The following is a 26670-nucleotide window of genomic DNA, read 5'->3' as shown; positions in this document are numbered from 1 at the left end:
GTAGTGGGGGATATATATATATATATATATATATATATATATATAAAACCTATTAATATCTTGGAAGGAAAAGAAGATAAAGTATCTGTACAAGAACTGGAAGCTGTATGAAGGAACATTCAAAGAAAGAGTGCTTGGAAATTAAAAATATGATGGCAGAAATAGAAAATTAAAAAGAATGATTAGAAATATTGGAAGATAAAGTTGAGTAAATATCCCATAAAGTAGAGCTAAAGGAATAAGAAATGGAAAAGAGAAAAGAAACGAGAGGATCAGGTCCAACACCGAAAAAAAAAGTTCCAGAGAGAGAAGGGATGTTGGGGGAATGGAGTGGAGATAGGGGACAGTTGTCAAATTGTTAATGTTTCTCATAACCAAAGGGAATGAATTTCTAGATTGAAAGGGTCCACTGAGTATCTAGCACCTCATAGTGAAATTTGAGAATACTAGGGCCAAAGAGAAGGTCCATCAAACTTACAGAGAGGATGGGAAAAAAAAGGTTAATACCAAACTTATCAACAGTAATTCTTAAACATTAAAAGGTGAAGCAAAAAACATTTTCAAGACTTTCAGGAAATGTGATATCTTAACCTAGAATTCTATACCCAGTCATACTATCAATTAAGTATAAAAGCAGAAAAAAGATATTTTCAAATATGTAAGGTCTCAAAAATTATGTCCAGTACACCCTTTTTTTCAGGAAGTTAATGGATGTCTTCAGCCAAGAGAGTAAATCAAATATGAAGATATCAGATGCAAAATGCAGAAAAACCAATATAAGAGAAAAGCAAAGAAAATCCCCAGAATGATGGTGAACAGATAACAGCAATGTATATAGCAGGCTTAAAGAGCCAGTTCAGACTGGAACTAGTCACAGAACTCTGGAAAAGATTGCTTCAAAAAATAGGAAGACCTGCTTTACGAAAGTCTGGCTTACGGATAACTTGTACTTGCCTTTTAATGTTATGTAAATCTGCCATCATTTTGAAATGATTGAACCAACTCCTACTTGCAACAGACTCTTTATCACAATTATTTAACTTGCTGCACGTACAGCTTTAAATCATTGAAAAGGCTTCGAGCCTTTTCTTGCACTAAAGTAAGGCTAAGTAAGAACTGTATGCACCTGTTCTGACTTACCTATAAATTCTTGAAGACACATTTAGGGACGGATCTCGTCCGTAACATGGGGACTGCCTGTGTTTCATTTCAAAAACAACTTATTGTGTTTGAACATATAGAAAGGAGATTTAAACAACTTAGGTAATTTGGAGTTAAATTAATAAAAAGCACATAGAAAATCAAGCAAATGAAAACTAATATAATTACTAACACCAGGGGAAAAATAAGTTTGTGCAGGAAGGGAAAATTAGTAAGTTTAAATTATATGGCTCACCTGTTAATAGTATTTTCAAGCATATTAAGGTAAATATAAATGAGTACTAAAATATAACCATATTGGTGGATGGAGGGACAGGAAAGTGATGGAACATGTGATGAGGATGGGGGTAAATGAAAGAGACAACTAAATTCTCATCTTTCAGTGTAGGAAGTCAATATATACTGCCAAAAACCAAAACAAAACTACAAGTAGCAATATAAGCATATTATTTAAAGATACAGGATAAATGTCAAAAGAATCACCTAAAAAATTAAAAATGAGTGCCTCTGAGGGCTAGGAAATAGAGGGTGGTGGAAACTGTCAAAGAATTCTATTTTTCATAACAAACCTGGTACAGCTATTTGATTCTAAATTATATTCATCTATAAAACTGATTTAAAAAATCAAAACTAAATTTTTTAAAATACAAGGCTCAATATCAAATTTTACACCTACATTTTGGGACTATATTTGTTCTATCACACACATGGATTATAGATCATATGTTATCTTCAAACACCCAGTTTTAAATTGTTATTCTATTTTGCTATTTTTTTTTTCTGTCCGATAGGTCCCTAGGTGGAACAAATAGTTAAGCACTTGGCTGCTAACCAGAAGGTTGGTGGTTCCACCCAGAGGGCCTTGGAAGAAAGGCCTGGCAGTCTACTTCCAAAAAGTCAGCCACTGAAAACCCTATGGAGCACAGCTCTACTTTGACACACATGGGGTCACCATAGTTGGAATCGACTCGATGGCAACTGGTGTTTGCTTTGTTTTTTTAACTGCTTTGAAGAATAGAATTCATATTTGTGTTGATTGTAAAATTTGTATTTTAAAGTTTGGTGATTTGAAGATATTTCCTATATTTTAAATGATTATTGTCATGTATTTGATGATATAACATGCTGGTATTTAAAATGTGTGTTTCTTTACTTAACTATACCTAAAAATAATTTTGATGGGCATGTACTTAAGATATAAGTTTGTGTTAATATTTAATTGTTAAAATTTTAAAATGCTGAGTACTACAGACTTGGTGGTTTTCAAACACTGATATTCAGACGAGTCCTGGAGGTTATTACTATATTGTGGTGAAATGAGATGAATGAACATAGTAGAGTCTGTTGTTTATGGAGTTAAATTTATTCCATTTAAGGATTTTATTCTTTGATTGTGTCCTTTCTGCTTTTTTGATATTTGAATAGTCTTCCTTTCGCAAATGATGTAACATAGATAGTAATTTTGTTTTGTTTTAAACATACTTTTGTGGCAAAATTAGTACAGTTTTTTTTTTTTTAAATATTACTGGTCTATGGAGCCCAAAAGTTTGGCAACTCAGAAATAAAAAATGTAGGAGATATGAAATTCCTCTCTTGAAACTTAGAAACTAGTATGTTTAAGAAGTAAGCTTTTAAAATTGGTGTTATTATTTATATTGATCTATAATTATTCTGTTTGTTCACTGTTAGAGAAGTAATAACAAATATAAAAGAAGAAACTTTATAATTAGCTCATATATGAGAAAAATCATTGGGGTTTACTTTGATTTGTAATTACATATCATATAATATTTACCTTAGGTAACTTGTAAACCAAGCCAAAACTCACCATCTTGTTTCAAAGTTACTGTTTCTGTTGCTGAGCCCTTTTCTTCTAACATTGCAAATATTCCAAAGAATTTGGTTGATGAGATTTTGGAAGAACTGGAGCACAGTGTACCTCTCTTGGAAGTGTATCCTGTTGAAGGTCAAGATTCTGATATACATGATATTGCCCTGGCCCTGGAAGTTGTAAGGTATTAGGGCTTATTACTTCTGAAAGTTACAATTATATTCAAAAAGTTAATATGTAAGTTTTCCTCATATCAGCACTTTATAAATATTTATTGCTTTAATTTTTATTCACTTATGAATTCAATTTGTTCGTTTTTAATTAATATATTTTACTTGTAACTCACTCTTTTAATTAAAACCTTTTTTTGCAGACGTATTATATATGGGTAGTAAAAAGTTTGCCATTGTTTGATCTTGTATTTTATAAAAATTGAATTAAAACATTTGAGAGATATGTAACATTAAATTCTGTCCATATTTAAGGACTTTAAATATATTTGATTTCATTTTTTATAATTAAGTACATTACAAATAATAGATGTCATCATTCACATTATGATGCTTCTTACAAGTTGATACAATTTGAGAGAAGCTATCCATAAACAAAAACCAGAATTTTTAAAATGTTTTTGTTTCTCTAATGCTTCCCTGCAAAAAGTTTTATTATACCTTAAGTAATATTTCTTTGGTGAACAAAATCATAGCCAAAATCTATAAAATTTGAAACTTGATTTTACAATCCTACTTCAAGAAATATCTTACCTGCAGTAATACCCTAAAATAGAATGCAGATCATCTAATTTTTTAAGTTTTACCTTTTATTGTTAGCTCATTGATAAGTCATTTAAAAATATTTTTTTAAGAATTAAGATTCATGTAGAGAATTCTGAAGTCAGAATGTCTTTTTAATTCTAAACATGGCAGCAGCTATTTGATCTCTATCATCTTAATTTGTTTTATCTTAGGTTTTTTTATGACTTTCTTTGGAGAGACTGGGATGATGAAGAAAGTTGTGAGAATTATACTGCTTTGATTGAAGAAAGAATTAATTTGTAAGTATAGTTTAGAAAATTATTCAGCACATTATAGAAGATAAACATTATAATTATATTATACTTTTCAGGTGGTGTGATATACAGGATGGAACAATACCTGGTCCTATTGCACAGCGTTTTAAAAAAACTTTGGAGAAGTATAAAAACAAGCGTGTCGAGCTCATCGCATACCAGAGCAATATTAAAGAAGATCCATCTGCAGCAGAGGCTGTTGAATGTTGGAAAAAATACTATGAGATAGTAATGCTATGTGGATTATTGAAAATATGGGAAGATTTACGCCTTCGGTAATTGCTCTATTTTAAATGAAACCAAAATTTTACATGGTCATTCTTTTTTCATATCACTTAACTTGTTATATATGTTAACCTGATTAAGATAGACTATAAAATTAAATGTCTAATTATGTCTAACAAAGAAACTATTCAATATTGGAAAATTATTTTATATTAGCTGAATTCACTGAAATCATCAGTGTTTTTTTGGGGGGAAGAGCAAGGACCTCATAAATCCAGCCATTTCCTTATGTTTCATCTTTGCCTTCTTGACCCTGGCTAAATCATCAGAAAAGAGAAGGTAGCCTAGGTCTCCACAGGTCATATGTAAAGTAAATAAGAGAAAGTTGACTAATTTGGCTGCCTCCTAATTTCAAATTTTCTAACCAGCATGTTGATAAGTTAGTTTTGATGCTAAATAATGTAGATTTAACCAGCATAATTCTCTAGAATACCTCAAAATGTATTAAAATATTTTTACATTACTGTGCAGTGAAGAGAAGTATGTATTTCTCTCTTTGTTTTAGATATGGAGAAATAGGGATTCTAGCTTATGGTTCCAAATTTCATGGAAAATTGTAAATGGAGCCAAAGACTTCTGACTATTTCATACCAAGTTGCTTAACTCCTTCTCTTGTGCTCCACTCTTACTTGTTCTTTGTCCTTAAGAATTCTGAGCTCTTTTTCACTCATCTAATAATTAACTGTCAGCCTAAATCTTTTCTTTTTGCATTTTCCCCCAAATTTGACCTGTTTTCTAAATCATAAGAATCCCATTCTTGTGCCTATTTTTGATGTTATGTTGTTATTGGGACTCTCGTGTAATAAAGCCTTGTAATTACTTTGGGAAACCAGCATAGATTAAATTATGAAACCTTCTTATTTAGAAATCCATAGATGTAAATATAGTTACGTTGGATATGTTGAATTTGAATGTAAGTAACTATTACTAGACTTTGGATTCTAATGGCATAAATCAACACCTACAGTTCTCTCATCTTAAAAGTTAAAGAAACACAAAAGTTCATTCCCAGGAATGATGGAATGAATTGACTGGGCAAACCCTTTTAAAAAATAATAACTATAAAGCCTGGACAAAATATATTAAAAATACCCAACTTATTAAAAGTACTATCAAGTGACCAAAGCAGGCAGCAACCAAAAAAAGTATCCAAGAAAGATGGGAACTGGAATCGGTGAGAAATGAGAATCTGTGGCTTTTTTGTCCGAGAGTGCTTCCCAATTCTCAGAGCTCTGGCAGGAAAAAATTGTAGTCTTACTGTTTCAACACGACAAACGGCAGAGTTCAGGGCTGGCAAAGCATCTGGAAATTTAGGCGGGGGGGCGGGGGCGGGTATCCTGAAAGTAAGTGAAGTACAAAAAAGATTGAGATCCAAAATTTGAGCATACACTGCCCAAATCCTTAGCTGACCGCTAAACTCTGCTGACATGGGAGACAGGGAACCACGCCAAAACAGAAACAGCTGGAACGTGAGAGAACTGAGCATAGATGTCAGCTGCTACATACCTCAAGGGAAACAGTTTTCAGTTTGAGGCCAGACGAGTTAACTGCCTGCAAGAAAACTAACAGTCCTTAGAAGCACATAACAGAATCCAGAGTTTCTACAGCATATTGTCCAAAATGCCCCATTTTCAACCAAAAATAATAGACATACAAAAAAGAAAACAAACAGAAAAATTAGATCCATATTCAGGAAAAAGGGTAGTTAATAGAAACTGACTCACAGTGGGCCCAGATATTGGATTTATCAAATAAAGACTTCAAAACAGCTATTACAAATATTTTCAAATAATTAGAAGAAAACATGATTATATAATTAAAGAAAAATATGGTTTTAATGAATGCACAGATAGGGAATCTTAACAGAAAAATGGAACTATAAAAAAAGAACCTAGGATTTCTGGTTTCAGCTCTGACAAGAACTGAAAGAGCTTGTAATTCATCACTCTCATCCTTACAAGAAAAAAGCTGAACATACTGAAAGCAATGTTACTTGGACCCATTGGGGAATTGAGGTCGCAGGGCAAACTGCCACCCAGAAATCTGGAGAGAGACCAAATTCAGAGAGCACAGCTGAAATCTGCTTACCTGGAGCAGAAGCCACTGAAGCCATAAGGTGGGAACACTTAAATGATAATTTTGATAAATTGATGAAGGCTGAATGTAGACTAGTACAAGACTGAGGAATTCCTGGAGCCACAGTCTTAGAGAAGCCCTGCACCTTTTTACCCCGAGAACCCCACCAAGTTCTCAAGTGAAGAACCAAGAAAGATACCATTGTGGCTCTGGCAGAGGAGGGGAAAATAGCCATTGTGAAATACATCCAGAGCATTTTCCATAAAAGAAGTCTACTCTCCAGGGTAAAAGACTTTATCAGAGCCTTATCCCACTTAGGGGAAGGGCATTTCCCCAACTTCAGTCCCCTCTCACCTTCCTGCCTCACCTTAAAGGTAGGAGGTAGGGGAAGAGCTAAGAAACACTTGTCGAGGTCACTGCCTAGGAATACAGGCCCAGTATAAGATTTATTCATAATATTATGGGAAATTTCCCCTCCCCTACACCTTACTACCATACCAACAAGGCTTCAATATAGTAACAGTTGATGACAGCTGAAAGAGCTGCAAGACACAGACTCTATCTAAGAAGGAGTTCTTAGGGTAACCGAAAGTCAAAAGGGGAGACAAAAACAGGAACACTATAGCAGTTTAAAGCCTCTGTCAGCTACAGCTACAAAAAACATTAAGCACAGCCCAATTTTTAGCTAGATTATCATAAAACATCACATTAAAGGAATCTGTAACTCAGTTCTTATTACCTAATACATTGTCTGGTTTTCAACAACAACAAAAAATTACCAGGAGTGCTATAAGACAAGAAAAAACATAGTGTGAAGAGACAAAGCAAGCATCAGAACCAAACTCATGATTTTGGAGTTATCAGACAGGGAATTTCACAATTATTAATATGTTAAGAGCTCTAATGGAAAAAACACACAACATGCAAGTACAGATGGATAATATAAGCCAAGAGATGGCAATTCTAAAAATGAATCAAAAGGAAATGCTAGAACTTAAAACACTAACAGAAAACAATGCCTTTAATGGGCTCATCAGTAGACTAGTCTGACTGAGGAAAGAACCAGTGGGCTTAAAGGTAAATTAATGGAAACTTCCTAAATTGAAATGCAAACATTAAAAAAAAATGGCAAACAAAAACGGAATACTAAAGAACTGTGGGATAATTTAAATAGGTGGACATGCACAAGTGGAATATCTGAAGGAGAAGAAAGCAAATGGAGCAGAAAAATATCTGAAGTAATAATGGTGGAGAATCTTCCAAAATTAAAGACAGACACCAAACCACAGACCCAGGAAGCTCAGAGAACATCAAGCAGAATAAATACCAAAAAAAAAAAAAAAATCTACACCCAGGCATATCATATTCAAACTGCAGAAAGTAAGACAGAGAAAACCTTGAAAGAAGTCAGAGAAAAAAAACACCTTATGTATAGAGGAATGAAAATAAGAATTACAGCAGACTTCTTGTCAGAAACCCTGTAAGCAAGATGAGAATGGAATGAAAGATTAAAAGAAAGAACCACCAACCTAGAATTCTATATCAAATGAAATTATCCTTCAGAAGTCAAGAAGACATAAAGACTTTCTAAGACAGACAAAAACTGTGGAAATTTATCACCAGCAGCCCTACCCTGCAAGAAAGGTTAAAAGAAATTCTTTAGGGAGAAAAACAATGATAAAGATCAAAAACTCAGATCTACATAAAGAAGGGAAGATGGTCAGAGAAAGAATAAATGAAAGTAACAAAATCTTTTATTTTTCTTATTTATTCTTAATCTAAAATATAACTTTAATAGTAGTAACAATGTATTACATTGGTGTAACATATGAACAAGTGAAATGAATGACAGCAATGTCATAAAGGACAGGAGGGAGGAACTGGGAATAGCCTGTTCTAAGGCATCTGTACTACACATGAACTAGTATAGTGTTATTTGAGCACGGACTTAAATTAGTTAAAAATGTATACTGCAAACCTATCTACGGAAAACACAAAAAATATTTTAAAAGATGTATAAATTGATATAAAGAGGAGATAAGATGGAATCATAAAATGCTCGATTAAAACCAGAGGCAGAAAAAGAGGGAAAAAAAGAAAGAACAAATGTAACAAATAGAAAACAGTTATGGGTTTGGTAGATATTAATCCAACTATATCAATAATCACTTTAAATGTGAATAATCTAAATACACAAGTAAAAAGGTAGAGATTGTCAGAATGGATTAAAAAAACAAAACAAGACCCAACTACATATCATCTACAAGAAATCCACTTTAAATGTAGAGACCCACATAGGTTCACACAAATACAGTCAACTGATCTTTCACAAAGGAGCAAAGGCAATTTAACTGAGAAAAGATACTCTTTCAACAAATAGTGCTGGAACAATTGGTCATCCATATAAAAAAACACATACCAACATATAGATCTTACACTTTTCACAAAAACTAATTCAAAATGGTTCATAGATTTAAACATAACAATGCAAAATCATGAAGCTTCTAGAATAAAACAGGAGAAAATTTAGGTTCCCTTGCGTTTGGCATTGAGCTTTTAAACACAACACCAAAAGCATGATCCATGAAAGAAAAAAACTGATAAGTTGGACTTCATTAAAACTAAAAACTTCTGCTCTGTGAAAGACACTGTTAAGAGAATGGTAAGACAAGCCACAGACTAGGAGAAAATATCTGCAACATACATATCTGATAAAGGTCGTGTAGCCAAAGTATGCAAAGAACTCTTAAAATTCAACCATAAGAAAACAAATAATCTAAAAAATGGTGAAAGATCTGGACAGACATCTCACCAAAAAATATATACAGATGGCAAATAAGCATATGAAAAATACTCAACATCATTTATCATTAACCAAGCACCAGTTGCTGTTGAGTTGACTCCGACTCACGGTGACCCTCTGTGCAGAGTATAACTGCACTCCATAGGGTTTTCAAAGCTGTGACCTTTCAGAAGCAGACTGCCAAGCCTTTCTTTAGAGGTTCCTCTGGCTGGGTTCGAATCACCAACCTTTCAGTTAGTAGTCAAGCGCTTAACCATTGGCACCATCCAGGGACTCCTCATTTGTCATTAAAAAACCCAAACCCCTTGCCATTGAGTTGATTCCAACTCATAGCAACCCTACATAGGGTTTTCAAGGCTGTAAATCTTTAGGGAAGCAGATTGCCACATCTTTCTCCCACAGAGCGGCTGGTGAGTTTGAACCACTGACCTTTTGGTTAGCAGCCGAGTGCTTAACCACTGTGTCACCAAGGATCCTTTGTCATATAGGGGATTGCAAATTAAAACAACAAGATACCACTACATGCATTAGAATGGCTAAAACCCAAAAGACTGACATTACCAACTGCTGGTGAGGATGCAAAGCAAAAGGAACTTATTCATTGCTGATGGGAATCAAAATGGTACAACCACTTTGGAAGACAGTTTGGCAGTTTCTTACAAAGTTAACCATATGATCCAGCAATTGCACTCCTAGGTATTTACAAACTAATCTGAAATATTATGTCCAGACAAAAACCTGCACAGAAATAAAAATTATTAAAAGGAATACTATGAACAACTGTATGTCAATAAATTAGATCACCTAGAGGAAATGGAGAAATACCTAGAAAGACAATAACTACTGAAACTGACTCAAAAAGAAACAGAAAATCTGAATGGGTCTATAACAAGAGATTGAATTAGTAAGCAAAACTACCCCCAAAGCAAATCCCAGGACCAGATGGCTTCGTGGTGAATTCTACCAAATGTTTAAAGAAAAATTAACACCAGTTCTTCACAAACTCTTCCAAGAAACAGAAGAAGGGAACGCTTCCCAACTCATTCTATGAGGCCAGTATTACCCTGATACCAAAGCCAGATAAAAACACCACAAGAAAACTTCAGACTAATATCCCTTATGAATATACACACACAACTCCTCAACAAAATTCTAGCAAACTGAATCCAGCAACATATAAAAAGGGTCATATACTATGACCAGCGGAATTTATCTCGGGAATGCGATATTGGTTTAACATACAAAAAGCAATCAATGTAATACAACGTATTAACTGTATAAGGGACAAAAGCCACCTAATCATCTCGACAGATGCAGAAAAAGCATCTGACAAAATCCAACACCCTTTCATGATATAACTCTTAATAAACTTGGAATAGAAGGGAACTTCTCAACCTGTTAAAGACCATCTACATCATACTTAGTGGTAAAAGACTGGTTTTTACCTCCCTAAGATCAGGAACAAGGCAAGGATTTCCACCCTCACCACTTCTATTCAAATTGTACTAGAGGTTCTAGCCACGGCAATTAAGCAAGAAAAAGAAATAGAAGGCATCCAGATTGGAAAGGAAAAAGTATAATTATCTCCATCTGCAGTTGACATGATCTTGTATACAGAAAATCTTCTAATGAAATACTACTTAGCAATAAAAAGGAACAAGTTGCTGATGCAGGCAGTAACACGGATACAGCTCAAAATTAGGTTGAGAGAAAGGCGCCAGACATGAAACAGTATATAGTGTATTATTCAGCTTTAAAATTCCATTTATAAATTCTACTAAAGGGAAAAGTTTAATGATGAAAACCTATCTGTGGTTGCCTGGGAGTGGGTAGGGAGGATTGACTACAAAGATGCATAAGAGAACTTATCAGGGTGATGGAAATGTTCTATACCTTAATTGCTGTGATAGAATTAAATGGGTGCATACATTCATGAAATCTCATGGACCCAGTTCACTTAAAACAAGTGTCTTTTATATAAGTTATTCCTTAATAAATTTGATTTTTAAAAATCACTTATATACGTCTTTAATTTTAAAACTAGGATTGCAAATAAACAAGTGTGGTTAGAATGCTTTACTCTGAAGAGCTAGTAATCTGGTCTATGGTTAAAAATGTATGAGTCTGTTATGGATTGAATTGTGTCCCCCAAAAATATGTGTATCAGTTTGGCTAGGCCATGATTCCCAGTATTGTGTGACTGTCCACGATTTTGTTATCTTATGTGATTTTCCTATGTATTGTAAATCCTACCTCTATGATGTTAATGAGGTGGGATAGGCCACAGTTATGCCAATGAGGCAAGACTCAATCTACAAGATTGGACTGTGTCCTGAGCCAGTCTCTTTTGAGATATAAAAGAGAGAAGAGAGCAGAGAGACAGGCGGACTTCATACCACCAAGAAAGCAGTGCCAGGAGCAGAGCGTGTCCTTTGGACCTGAGGTTCCCATGCAGAGAAGCTCCTAGACCATGGGAAGATTAATGCCAAGGACCTTCCTCCAGAGCTGACAGAGAGAGAAAGCCTTCTTCTGGAGCTGACACCCTGAATTTGGACTTTTAGCCTACTAGACTGTGAGAGAATAAACTTCTGTTTGTTGAAGCCATCCACTTGTAGTATTTCTGTTACAGCAGCACTAGACTAAGACAAAGTCATTCTCTATTTCTCAAGATCAAAACCACTTACTTAAATAGGCATAAAAATGCTGAGTGGTTTGATTTTGAAATGTTTAATGAAACTTTTGCTTCCGGAGACATTGCTAATATATTCAAATTCAAATTTTAATAGCCAGCATGGTAAATTCTTAGAAGCAATTTTCTGAAATCTTAAGCTTCACAATAATATTTTGATAGTCAAGATATAAACCAAAAAACTATTGGCACTAAAGGTGCATCAACTTCAGCATCAGGCAATAATCAATCTTCTGCAGAAAGCCAAAAAAATTATACCTAAGTAGATTACTGGTAAATCTACATCTACTGGAAAGGAGTGTTCTGTTTGGGTTACAATAATGATAAAGGCCAACATACACTAAAAAAATTTCTGACTGCTTTGGGAGAACAAGGGAACAAGAAACATAAAGAAAAGCAGAAGAGAAAGAATGGAATTAATTAGAAGTGCTGAATAGCAAACAATATAAAAACAACTAAGAGAGAAACCAGACTACTGCTGGGAGGCCAACAACCAACTAACTATCTATGGAGACTATATCTTTTGTAACAAAACAATCTGGTAATTGAACATAGTATCTAAAATTAGGTATGACCCCAAACATTCTTATGCCTCAGTAGCACAGACATATCCATCTCTGCTTTGTGTCAGTCTACAACTCAGGGGATTATGAAAGCATATTCAGGATATTTTTCTACTGTATTGAAAGGCTGAAGTGGCTGAGGCAGTGGTTGTAGTGGGTGGCATTCAGATTTCCAGGTACAAACCATTAAAATGAAAAGATTTTAGAGTTCAAGGGTTTAAACAGTTATTTAAAAGATCTTAATCATCCCATCACTCTCAAGGAGCTCATTGCTCTCAAGGAGCTTATAATTAATTAATGATGCTTAGTACCAGATTTTTATTTTCTAAGTAAGTATAGGTTGAGTCTTTTTAATGTTAATTTAATCATAATATGTTTTTAACTATAGAGTTCATGGACCTTTCTTTCCAAGAATTCTGAGGCGGCGGAAAGGAAGAAGAGACTTCGGGAAGACTATAACACACATTGTAGCAAAAGTGATGACTACTGAAATGGTAAGGAATACTCTTCTTATTTGTTCATTTAAGTTTTAGCTGCATATAATCAGAAAAGAAGCTCTTTGAAGGTAGGGTTCTTATCTGACCCATTAATGGCTTATTTACCTCATTGTATTCAACTCAGTGATTGGCATATGATAAGTAACAAACCAACAAACCAACAAACAAATGTCAACAGATATTTGCCAGGCACCATGCTAGTTGCCATGGGGAAGATGGAGTACAAATATGAGAAAGACAGCATTGGAGGGGATACAGTGATGAACAAGCCCCACAGCTTTGCTTCTTCATACATGCAACAAATTTAAAGTAGAGAAGAGATATGGATACGTATCGTATTTTTATGCATATAACGCAAACCCGTACATTTATTTACCACGTGGGGGGAGGGAGTGGTTGGCAAAAAAAGGTGTGTTATTTGTGTAAAAATATGGTAAATAGGCAATCACAATTGCAACACAGAATAATAAACGCTATGATGGGGTATGTACAGGGTACACATATGATGGGTACATAAGCCAAAATTAGGAATTCTGGCAATGCTGGCTGGAAGAAATTGCTGAAACCTTAAGGATGAGTATGAGTTTAGCCAGCCCAAAAGGGATGTTATAGTTGAATTGTGTCCCTCAAAAATGTGTGTCAACTTGGCTAGGCCATGATTCCCAGTATTATGTGGTTGCCCACCATTTTGTGATCTGATGTAATTATCCTATGTGTTGTAAATCCAGACCTCTATGATGTTAATGAGGCAGGATTCAATATACAAGATTATGTTGTATCTTGAGTCAATCTCTTTTGAGATATAAAAGAGAGAATCGAGCAGAGAGGAGAGGGGCTTCATTACCACCAAGCAAGAAAAGCTGGAGCAGAGTGCATCCTTTGGACCCAGAATCCCTGTGCTTAGAAGCTCCTAGACCAGGGGAAGATAGAATTTAGTACCAAGAGTGGGGTGCTGCTCTAACAGATACCTAAAATGTGGAAGCAGTTTTGAAACTGAATGGGTAGAGGCTAGAAGAGTTTTAAGGTGCCTAACAGTAAAAGCCTAAAATGCCTTGAAGAGAGTGATGGTGGAATTATGGACATCAAAGGCAGTTCAGTGAGGGCTCAGAAGGAAGTGAGGAGAGCTGTAACACCAGAGATGGTGCAGACAGCAAGAAGCAGTGGCAGAGGAATGGTAGCAGCAGAGCCAGGAGACTGGCATGAGATGGTGAGGGAGGCTACCCATGGAGCAAGAGAGCTGAATGCCTTTGGGCAGGAGGCTTCCTAGAGGAGTAGGGTACCTCTGGGCACTTATCAGTGAAGCTAGGCTTGCTGACTTATGGAATTAGGGAGCTGAGTGTCCTCAGGCAGAGGCTTACTGGTGGAGTGGGGTGCCTCTGGGCACTTATCAGTAGAGCTAAAGAGCTTTCTAACACTTGCCCGAGCAGGGCAGAGGCCGGGCCAGCCCAAGAGGTCCAAGGGGCCAACAGGCCAAGGAACCAGGAAGCAGAAGCTTAAGAGACAAGGAGCACAGGAAGCAAAAGGTAGGGTCATGATCTCTGGGGTCTGAAAGGGTGGAACCATGGCCTGTTGAGTCTCAAAGGTCGAGCTACAACCTCCTAGGTTTCAGAGTCAGAATTTCACCAACTCAGTTCCGGAGTGTGGGGCTGCTGTTCGTGGGTGGCAGGGGGATGGGGCTGGATCCACTGCCCAAAGCTGAGGAGGCAGGACTGCCATGCCCAAGGGGCAGAAGAACAGGGCCTGCTGGGGCCAAGGGGGTAGGGTCACCACTCAGATAGACTAGGAGAATGGGACCACCTAAATCCAAGGGAGCAGAGTTGCCATCGCAGTGGGCCTTGAAGCCCAGGGCTGAGGGGCCTCCACCTAGAATCTGGAGAGTGTGGCCAATATTCAGGGTCTGGAGGGCAGGGCCATTGCCTAAATGGTTTCAGAGAACAGAGGATTATGTTCAAACCTTGAGAGCTAATGTAATGTGTTCTGCTGACTTGCTTGATTCCTGTTATCCCTTTTTTCCCTCCAATTTCTCCCATTTGTACCTTATACCTGTTCCACCATTGTACTTTGGAAACAGGTAACTTGTATTCTGTATTTCACAGATGAAGAGGAATTTTGCCCCAGGAGATTTTGGACTTGGAGTTGATTTAAGACTTTTGCTATGAGATGATGGGGTGAATGTGTTTTACATGTATGAAGGACATGAATTTTGGGGGGCCAAAGGGTGGAATGTTATGGATTAAATTGTGTCCCCCTAAAATGCATGTCAATTTGGCTAGGCCATGATTCCCAGTATTGTGTGGTTGTCCACCATTTTGTGATCTGATGTGATCTTCCTATGTGTTGTAAATCCTAACCTCTATGATGTTAATGAGGCAAGATTAGAGGCAGTTATTTTAATAAGGCAGGACACAATCTATAGGATTAGGTTGTATTTTGAGTTAATCTCTTTCGAGATATAAAAAAAGAGAATCGAGCAGAGAGGAGAGGGACCTCATACCACCAAGAAAAGAAGAGCTAGGAGAAGAGTGCGTCCTTTGGGCCCGGGGCCCCTGTGCTGAGAAGCTCCTAGACCAGGGAAAGATTGACAACAAGGACCTTCCCCCAGAGCTGACAGAGAGAGAGAAAGCCTTCCCCTGGAGCTGGCACCCTGAATTCGGACTGCTAGCCTCCTAGACTGTGAGAAAATAAATTTGTTTGTTAAAGCCATCCACTTGTAGTATTTCTGTTATAGCAGCACTAGATAACTAAGACAAGGGGAAAAGTTTCTAAGCCAAAGAGTAAATATTTCCATTCACTTGGCCTCAGCATTTTAGCACTCTCTCCTTGAAATATTTTCTTTTCTTTTATGATACTCTCCGGGTTTTCATTCTCTCTGGTTGCTTGGTTGTTGTCTTTTATTTGGCACTATATCATCTCTAAGTGATTTATCAAATCTTCTCCCATCACTTTGATTTTACATACTGATAATCCAAAATGCATATCCACAGACCAGACTTGTTCTGAGCCCCAAACCTGTATGTTAAACTGTCTGTCATCACCACTTGATTATCTCACAAGTTCTTCAACTCAAAAGTCCATAATTAAATTCATGATCTTATTCACAGACTTTCTTATATTCTAGTGTTCCCTGTTTCTGTAAATGGCACCACCATCCACCAGTTACCAATTATAATTTTCTGAGAGTCATCCTACTTATATCCCTCAACCTCTTCCTTCTTCCACTTTTCTCCCTCATTAATGCCACACCGTGGTATAAGCCATGTTGTCTCCTCTGCCTGCTGAACCTCTTTTCATCCTTCAAGTCACAATTTAAACATCATTTCACCAAAAAAAGGCTTTCTCAACCTTCCAGAATACATTAAGACTGTTATATACTCTCATAGCACCATGCACTTTCCCTTACTGGCCCTTATCAAAGACTGTATTTAATACTTTTTGTGGATATCTATTAAATGTCTGTCTCTTTAACTAGAATATAAGCTTCTTGAGGATAAGGAGTGTGTGTCTTTTTTGACTCATCCAATCACCTAGCAAGATGCTTAGCACATGGTAGGCGCCCAGCAGTTTTTATTGAATGAATAAATGAATGCAAGTGTGCATGCATGTAAAGGCCCAGTGACAACACAGTATGGTATATTTGAGGAATTGAAAGAAGTCCAGCAAGACTGGTGTTTAACACTTAAGAGGAGAATGGTGAGTGGTAAAGGTGGCTTGTTTTATTGTCTTGGCTGCTATCCTACCCATTTATATTATTTTCAATAAAATTTAATTGTCCTTTTGTTTATTGGGTTTATTCTGGATATTTCATATAAATGGAATCATATATGACCTTTTGTCTCTGGTTTCTTTCACTGAGCATAATGTTTTTGAGGTCCTATCTGCAGCTTGCCCCATTCTCAGTCCCTCCCCCCAGACGGCTATAGGTAGTATACGTCCTTAAATGCTTTTGTCAGAGGCTACCTGGAAAGCTGCTCCAGTCCAAGGAGTAGTGAAACAAAGGTCTGCTTCTGCATCTGCCTCTCAGGGAATTGTCAGACTGGTCAAAATGCACAACCACAATTTTTTTTAGAACCAGGTCCATATTGTACCCCCTAGCACCAGCAAGCCACACTAGGAATGTGGGCTCCCATCTCCACCACCATTGCTAAGGAATGGGGGATGGTAGGTGGGTAAGCAAAAATGCGACAGCACCTTATTACCCAATTTTAGCAGCTTCTTTCTTCATTAAGCACTCCCCTGGTTTTGTAAGTGTTTGGTTAGATCCCAGGGTTCCAAAAATGTTAATTCTGTTAGTCTTTGTCAGATTAATGGTTGCTTCTGTGGAGGGGCCAATTGTTGGAACTTCCTACTCCACCATTTCCATGACATCACTTCTTGTATCTTTAAATTCTCCTTTCTCCTTCTTGATACATTGAGACATAGTCAATTCCATTCTGTCTATTCTGTCTTAAATGACAAAACAACACCTACCCTAAACACTGCAACTCTCTCTCTTCCCTTGAAGAGAAAGACTTCTTGAAGCACTTGTCCTTACTTCTTTCACATTCACACCTCTATCCACCGCGATCTGTCTTCTGCCTCCAGTTTATCAATGAAAATGCTCTTGTGGCCCTGTGGAACCTTTCTGTGGTTAAATCCCGTAGTCACAACTCATGGCTTACTTACTTCAGGCTTAATTTTTCAGCAGCATTTGACACGATCAACTCCTTCTTTCTTCCATGACATCTTAGTCTCCTGATTTATTTACCTCTTTGGCCACTCCTCGTTTGTTTGTTTTTTTTTTAATGAACTCTTCTTTTGTGTCTGCCTGTCCTTTAAATGTTGTTCCTCAGTGTTCTGTCCTAAGGTGCTACTGTCCTTCCTTCCTTTACGAATTCTTGTAGCTAATGCCATCCTTTCCCATGCGTGAATTGTCACATAAGTAAATAACTTCAAGATCTCTATGCCTAGTCATACTTTAGTACTATAGTCTAGATCCTTATATCCATAATCTACTGGATAGTTTTACTTAGCTTTTCTACTGGCACCTCAAATTAACTGGCACCAAAATTAAACTCATTATCTTCTCACATCAAACTTTCTTCTCCCTCCTGTATTTCCTGCTTCAGTGAATAAGAAAAATATAACTGAGAAGGATTTCAGAGTTCTTTCAAAATTTTTTATTCAAAGAGGTAATACTTGTACTGTCTGCCTCTGAGTATTTGGAGTATGTAATATGTGATACCAGCACAAATGAATTTATAGGTGTGTCAATTTAGTGAGGATATAAGAGGTTACATACATAAAAGTTCACTCTCACTTATCAAAAGAATGGAGATTAAAATGAAGCACAATGAGGATTTTTATTTATTAAAATGGCAAAAATCCTAACCTTACAAATACCCCAATGTTGATGAATTTGCAGCAAAATAAGCATTCTCAAACCAAGCTTTAACTGGTTAAACATTACTGGAGGGCAATTTTGCAATGTGTACCAGAGACTCTTAAAATGTTTTATACCCTTTGACTTAATAATTCCCTGCCTAATAATTTATCCTAAAGAAAGGACTGTTGTTGTGTGCCATCGAGTCGAATCTGACTCACAGCGACCTTACAGGACAGAGTAGAACTATAGGGTTTCCTAGGCTGTAATCTTTACAGGAGAAGATTGCCAGGTCTTTTCTCCCTTGGAGCGGCTGGTGGGTTTGAACCTCTGACCTTTCAGTTAGCAGCCAAGCACTTTAACCATTGTCCACCAGGGCTTTTTAAGGAAAGGACTAGAGATATATGTAAGAATTTATTTGCTGTAGTATTTTTATAATAGTGACAAATGGTAAACCATCTAAATAGGCAAGAGTAAGAAAATCATATTATTGTATACAGTAATATATGTTACGCTATTATGTAGCCATTAATAATTAGGCTTTGAAAAGATATTTGGACATGGGTAAACATGATATAATGTAATGAAAAAGATCAGGATTCAAAACTATACAGTGTATGGTGTATTTCTATATGAATAAATGAATACATGCATGAGGAAAAGGCTAGAAAGAAACATCTATGTTAACAGGGATTATATTTAGGTAAAAATTTATAGGTTAATTTTTCCTTTTTTGTTATCCTTTTACTTCCTACATTTTAAACATAACAAACAAGTATCACTTTTACAATTAAAAAAAAGATATTTCCATTGGGATAAATGAACAATTGGCATTTTTATCAGAATGTATTCTTAGTTCCCAAATTTCATTTTTAAAGTCCTTCATTCTTCATAAGACTAATAATGTTCTCTCCTCTTTTCTACTCCCACTGCAAATTCTTGGTGCTTTTTGTTTTTAGCTCCAAAACAAAACCAAACCTATTGCCATCGAGTCAATTCCGACTCATAGCGACCCTACAGGACAGAATAGAACTGCCCCATAGGGTTTCCAAAGAGTGGCTGGTGGATTTGAACTGCTGACCTTTTGGTTAGCAGCCAAGCTTTTAACCACTGAGCAACCGGGGCTCGTTTTTTTAGCTCCAGAATCTTTAATATATGAAATTTTGTAGATTCACCAAAATTGGAGGGTCAGTTTGAATTAAAGAAAACAAAGTAGTATACTGGAAAGAGCATGAAGTCTGGTACCACAAAGACCTAGATTTAAAGTTCATTCACCAACTCAGTGTCCTTGACAAATCATTTTTTAAATAATAATTTATTTTTGGTGTAGTTGTTGTTGAAAATATACACAACAGAACATACCCCAATTCAACAGTTTCTACATGTACAATTCAGTGACATTGATTATGTTCTTCGAATTGTGCAACCATTCTCACCCTCCTTTTCCTAGTTGTTCCTCCCCATTAACATAAACTCACTACCCCCTAAGGGTCCTACGTAATCTTTTGAGTTGCCGTTGTCAACTTGATCCCGTATAGATAGATCTTAAAAGAGCACAATGCTCAAGGCAGACGTTCTTTTTATTTTTATTGTGCTTTAAGTTAGTTTCTCATACATAAATTTATACACACATTATTATGTGACCCTAGTTGCTCTCCCTATATTGTGACAGCACACTCCTCCGTTCCACCCCGGATTTCCCGAGTCCTTTCAACCAGCTCCTGACCCTCTCTGCCGTCTCATCTTGCCTCCGGACTGGAGCTGCCCATTTAGTCTCATGTATCTACTTGAGCCAAGAAGCACACTCTTCATAAGTATCATCTTTATGTCCCATAGTCCAGTCTAATCTTTGTGTGAAGAGTTGGCTTCAGGAATGGTTTTAGTTTTGGGCTAACAGAGAGTCTGGGGGCCATGGCTTCCAGGGTCCCTCCAGTCTCAGTCAAACCATTAAGTCTGGTCTTTCCACTAGAATTTGAGTTCTGCACCCCACTTTTCTCCTGCTCCATCAGGGACTCTCCACTGAGTTTCCTGTCGGGGCGGTCATTGGTGGTAGCCGGGCACCATCTGATTCTTCTCAAGGCACACATTCTTTACTAGTTAAGCTAAAACTGTTGTTTGGTCCTTGACAAATCATTTAATCTCACTGAGCTTCAATTTCCTTAACCTTGTAACAAGGATAATGCTTTACCTCAGAGAGGTTGTGAGGCTTACCCATTGCCATCGAGTTGATTCCGACTCATAGCGACCCTACAGGACAAAGTAGAACTGCCCTATACAGTTTCCAAGTTGTGGCTGGTGGATTCAAATTGCTGACCTTTTGGGTAGCAGCCTAAGCTCTCAAGCATTTCGCCACTGGGGCTTCGCAGTGAGGCTTAGGAAGTAATATCAAAGCTGACTTCTGGCACGTAGCTCGTACCCAGTAGAATTATTACTGATTTTTAAGAGAATTGCATTTTTCATCATTCCTTTAATTAATGGACTGACATTTAACAAATGTAAATAATTAAATCTTTGGGCAAAGCACATGTCACCAAGAAATAACTGATTAAAATGACAAGTTTCAGTTTAACTTCTTGTTGAAGGTACATTGTTTTGTTTCTTTTCAGGTAAAGGACTTATCTTCAGACACACTTCTCCAACAGCATGATGATTTGGATTTGGCTTTGGATAGCTGTTATAGTGGAGATACAGTAGTTATTTTTCCAGGGGAATATCAAGCTGCAAACCTTGCTTTATTGACTGATGACATCATTATAAAGGGTTAGCAGGGCATCCTTTGCAATCTTTTTAAAGCACTGTATATTGGACATATTATATAGTATAAACATGCTTAGTGTGATTATTAGAACAGTTTTTGTTTCACAAAAATCTCTTACGTGCTTCTTAAAATTAAAATTTGTTTATAATAATTTCTATTATTTCCATATATACTTTTACCAAAACTACTTTTTTCTCATCTGTTCCCACTGTTCTTCCTATCACTTTACTTGGAAAACTCAGATGTAAGCCTATGTTAAAATATACTCAGTATTTTCTCAGAAAAGCTAATTCACATGCAAACTTCCTAAAATGGGAGTAGAAAAGCAGTGAGCTACATTTATTTTAGATTCTGAACATATTTAGTAACTTTAATTGTGCCCTCTTTGAAATGAGTGTTCCCATTGCCTGGCCAAAAGAAAAGAACAGGTTAACTAAACTTTGCCTATTAATTCAAAAACTAAAGGAAATTTTCACTAGGTTTTGATGGCTGTAGTAAGTATTTTGCTGAACAGTATGGGTAATAAGGATCATATTTGTAATTAAAAAAAAAGTAACCTTTTTTAGGATCTAACACCTCATTTGTGTACTGATGTTAAATAGATTGCTTTGACTACTCTAGAGCAAATTTATGAGTATGATTACATTAACCTTTTAAACCAATTCAGGAATCTCTGCCACTCTTTTTCAGTTATGGTGATTATGGTTTTGAAACCAAGTTATGGTGTGGTGTACTTTTTGTATCTTAGATATTTTGTAGATGACTGCTGATTATAAAACTTAGGGAAGTATATAGTGAAATGATTATGTTGAAAAAATAACTTGGGTAAATTTAGATTGATAATAAACCTACACTTTTTCCATCATGCCATCAAAAAAAGGACAAAAGATAACGTTATAGTTAAGTATCTACTTGCTAACAACTGAGTATTTATAACTTACTAAACATACGTAAAAGGAAAAACTTAAAGTAGTAACATGTATTACCGAATGAATAAAGGGCTTTAAAATTTGGGATTACTTATATGTATTTTTATCCCTATGAATTAGGAGTTGGAAACAGAGAGGAAATTATGATTACTTCAGAACCTTCTCATGACAGTTTTGTGGTGTCCAAAGCAAACAATGTGAAACTAATGCATCTATCGTTGATACAACAAGGGACAGTTGATGGTATTGTGGTGGTGGAGTCTGGTCACATGACTCTAGAAAACTGTATATTAAAATGTGAAGGAACAGGAGTGTGTGTTCTTACAGGGGCTGCTTTGACAATTACAGACAGTGAAATTACTGGTGCCCAGGTATTTCATTCCATAAACACTACGACTTCGTATGACTAGAGTTAACAACCTTGAGTGATATTAATATGCAAACAAAGTATAGCAATTTCTTCATCTTTGGATCTTTGGATGGAATTAGAATTACTTAAACTCAGAAACTGATAGAAATAAACAAAATGAGGACAAGTATAAGGATTCCTAGTACACTTAGGAAAGGTGAACTGCCTAAGTCCAAAGTAAGGAATTATTAGCTTTGTTTTATGTGTAATCTTTAAAAACTCTAGGAATCAGTGGCTATAAAACAGATGATGAGTTAGTTACTTGATGGTTTATTTTAAACGAAACAAGTACTTATAAGCTATCAGACATTACTATAAGGTATTGTGATAAGTTCTGACAACCTCTAAATAATCAAGACATAGCAAACTTGAGTGTGCTCAGATAACAATCACAAAGATCATTAAAGGAATGGAAAAGTGAATTTAAAAAAAGATGAAAGGAAGTAGGAAAACAAAATATCTTTTTTTAAAATGACTTTTTCTTAATTTCTACTAAAATGAGGAAATAGACTTTAGCAGCATTTTAAGAGATGCAGAGTGGATATGAATAAATTTTGATAACTATTGAAAAGAATTGGAGGTTTTCAGCTTGCTTCTAGAGGATTCATTTGGGTGGGAAAGTAAGGTAATGGACTATATTACCTCAACCTTCCGTCTAGGCTTATTGATTCTCTAACATAGACAATATTTAGTTTTCAATATTTTTTAACATAATCTCTATAATAAATTGTTGCATGCACTATCATATATTTTCATGTAATTTAAGTGTTTAGATTGCTAACAAAGAATTAGTTTTCAAGTCTAAGGAAAATTTTGGAGCTATTTGTGTGTGTGTTGTAGACTATTTTACTTTTAATTTGCAGGGTGCTGGTGTTGAACTGTATCCTGGGAGCATAGCCATTTTGGAAAGGAATGAAATTCATCACTGTAATAACCTCAGAACCAGTGACAGTTCGAAAAGTACCTTAGGTGGAGTTAATATGAAGGTATTCTCATATTTCTTTATATAGATTATAAGAATTGAAACACTAGAATAGGTAGTGTTAGTTTTAGCCTTACAATTTAGCCTTTCCACTCTTTAGTCCAGTTCTCAAGTCCAATAAAAAAAACTTAAAAAATCTTATCGATTTGTAAGAGAACAGCACTAGTAGTAATTAAAATATGGTTAAAATGATGGAAGCAATTTTAGTCTAATAACAACTTCAACTTAAATTCTTAGCAAATAACTTTTTTCTTGTGCTTTAGATGGAGGTTTACAGAGCAAATCAGTTTCTCTTTAAACAATTAATACACAGTTTTGTGATACTGGTTGCCAACCCATGACGGGTCAATACTCTCCCCTCCTCGACCTTGGGTTCCTCATTATCAGCCTTCCTGTCCCCTCCTGCCTTCTTGTCCTTGCCCCTGGGTTGGTGTGCCCATTTAATCTTGTTTTGTTTTATGGGCCTGTCTAATCTTAGCTGAGGGGTGAACCTCAGGAGTGACTTCAGTACTCAGTTAAAAGGGTGTCCGGAGGCCATATTCTCAGGGTTCTCTGTCAGACCAGTAAGTCTGGTCTTTTTTTGTGAGTTAGAATTCTGTTCCACATTTTTCTCTAGCTGTCTGGGACCCTCTATTGTGATCCCTGTCAGAGCAGTCGGTGGTGGTAGCCGGGCACCATCTAGTTGTGCTGGCCTCAAGTCCAGTGGAGGCTGTGGAAGTTGTGGTCCATTAGTCCTTTGGACTTATCTTTCTTTCCCTTGTGTCTTTGGTTTTCTTAATTCTCCCGTACTCTAGAACGGGGATGGGGGTGGGGGGTACCAGAGGAGTCTCTTAGATTGCCACTCAAAGGCTTTTAAGACTCTGGACGCTTCTCGCCAAAGTAGGATGTAGAACATTTTCTTTATAAACTGTTATGCCAGTTGAGCTACAATGTCCCCCGAGACCATGGTCCCCAGCCCTCAGCCCAGTAATTTGGTCCCTCAGGGAGTTTGGATGTGTTTATGAAGCTTCCATAACCTTGCCTTGGTCAAGCTGTGCTGGCTTCCCCAGTATCGTGTACTGTCTTACCCTTCACCAAACTTATCTATTGTCTATTTAGTGTTTTTCCCTGTCCACCGCTCCCCTCCCTTGTAACCATCAAAGAGTGTCTCTTTTTGTATGTAAACCTTTTCATGAGTTTTTGTAAGTGTTCTCATACAATATTTGTCCTTTTGTGAGTGGCTTATTTCACTCAGCATAATGCCCTCCAGATTCATCCATGTTGTGAGATGTTTCACGGATTCATCGTTCTTTATCATTGCATAGTACTTCACTGCATGTACCACAGTTTGTTTATCCCTTCATCTGTTGATGGGCACTTAGGTTGCTTTAGCAAGTAACTTGAAATACAAGAATCAGATTCTGCTTCAGTGGGTCTGGGATTTCTAACAAGATACCAGTTGATACCGATCCTGTTGGTCCACGGAGAAGCAATAAAAAGTATTTTAGATTTTTTATGGACATTAATACATTTTGGAAAGTAAAACATATTGAGAGAATAATATATTAAGAAACATTTTAAGTCTAACTTCAAAGTTGCATAAAAGATTTAAGCTAACCAATCAAAACATAAATAGCAATAACGTATAGGTGAAATGCCTTCCTATTACTTTGTTTCCAAAAGCTTACCTTTCTAGGTCCCTCTCTAGGCTTGTGTGGTCAATGATGTTTTTCTCTAGAACTCCAGTTTTACATTTTAATTCTTTACTGTTTTACGAATGCACATTTTGTCTCCTCAGATTATAAACTACTTAAGGACAGGACTTCTATTACATATTACTAGTAGAACCATCCCCTCAGCATAGCATGATTTTGGACCCTAAGCCAGATTAATTGGTTGATGATAAGGTACAAATAGTAAACTAGAGCATCATGCAGGCAATTGCGAAATCCTTGATTTATCTTAAGGTATCGTTTTTCTGTCTTTATTTTTAAATAGTTCTCAAACTTTAGCATTTTCTGATTCAGTGGGTCTGGGGTAGAGCCTTAGAATTTGCATTTAAGTTTTCAGGTAATACTTTTACTAGTCAGAATGACACTTTGAGAACCATAACCCTGCTACTCAAAGCGTGACCAGCAGCACTGGCATCACTTGGTAGCTTGTTAGAAATGCGGAATCTTGAACCTTATCCCACCAAATCAGAATCTGATTTTTAGATCCCCAGGCGATTTATATCTACATTAAAGTTTAATAAGCATGTTTGTAAAATCTGACAAGATCTCACCCCTGCCTTCTCCAGCTCCTTCTCTCCTACATTATACTCCAGCTACACTGGATTTGTTCCCAGATCTGATCAACCTTGTTCTTGTCCCGTGACCTTTGTATCTGCTGATCTCTTTACCTTAAAACACTTTTCCTCTAGATCTTAAGGTGGCTACCTCATTATTGATGTCTGAAAATAACTGTCCCTTTTCAAAGAAGCCTTTACTGTGAAGAACACTCTAGTTAAGCGGTACCCTCTCCCTATCCAGTCATGCCATCACATTGCCCTATTTCCTCCATATCACGTATCATTATCTGAAACTATTTTCATGTTTATCATGTTATAAGTCAGCTTCATAGAATACTGCCATATCCCCAGCATCTAGAATCAGTTATTTCTAATGATAACGATAAATTGGAAACTTCATTAAATATTCTTATAGTTAATATTAATCAGTGTGAGGAAAATAGCACTTGTTCAAAACTGAGACAGTCTCAGTTGTTTTAAAGAAAGCTGTTTTCCCAGTAAGTTCTAAAGTTTAATGATGTGTTCATTTGTTTATATTATTTTTATAAAAATTATTGAAAAACTAATTTCTTTGAATAATAGGTTCTGCCAGCACCCAAGCTGAAGATGACTAACAATCATATTTATAACAACAATGGCTATGGAGTAAGCATTCTTCAACCAACTGAACAGTTTTTTATTGTAGCAGAAGAAGCTCTCAACAAAGGGGCGGCCGCAGGAGACAAAAAAGATGATAATATGCTCTCCAAAGTAATGGAAAACCTGAATCTGGAAATGAATAATAATAAGATAGAAGCAAATGTAAAGGGGGATATCAGAATAGTCACAAGTTAAAGCATCTGGATTAAAGTTTTTGTATTTCAGATATTTAATAAACAATTCTCATATCCCACAGAAATGGTGGTTTTCATTAAATTCAAAGCTTATTTAATTAAAAAATATTTTAAACACTTTCATTGCATGATTCATTTTAACATGTATTCTTTTGAA

General features: G+C 36.3%; 1 protein-coding gene across 1 annotated transcript in view; it reads left to right on the top strand.

The window, feature by feature from the left end:
- The window catches only part of SHCBP1L (SHC binding and spindle associated 1 like), a 41322-nt gene extending 14695 nt beyond the window's left edge, over nt 1–26627 (top strand). Inside the window, exons 3-10 of the mRNA XM_004372898.3 lie at nt 2962–3176; nt 3960–4046; nt 4118–4336; nt 12866–12971; nt 20940–21093; nt 22141–22391; nt 23293–23415; nt 26263–26627. Of these exons, the coding sequence (XP_004372955.1) occupies nt 2962–3176; nt 3960–4046; nt 4118–4336; nt 12866–12971; nt 20940–21093; nt 22141–22391; nt 23293–23415; nt 26263–26514 (1407 nt within the window). The 3' untranslated portion in view covers nt 26515–26627. The remainder of the gene's footprint in view (nt 1–2961; nt 3177–3959; nt 4047–4117; nt 4337–12865; nt 12972–20939; nt 21094–22140; nt 22392–23292; nt 23416–26262) is intronic.
- Nucleotides 26628–26670: the final 43 nt, after the last annotated feature.

The sequence above is a fragment of the Trichechus manatus genome, unplaced genomic scaffold (genome assembly GCF_000243295.1).
Source record: "Trichechus manatus latirostris isolate Lorelei unplaced genomic scaffold, TriManLat1.0 scaffold00021, whole genome shotgun sequence".
In the NCBI taxonomy this organism is placed as follows: domain Eukaryota; kingdom Metazoa; phylum Chordata; class Mammalia; order Sirenia; family Trichechidae; genus Trichechus; species Trichechus manatus.
The sequence above is the reverse complement of the archived record's forward strand: the minus strand, read 5'-3'. Positions and strand labels throughout refer to the sequence as shown.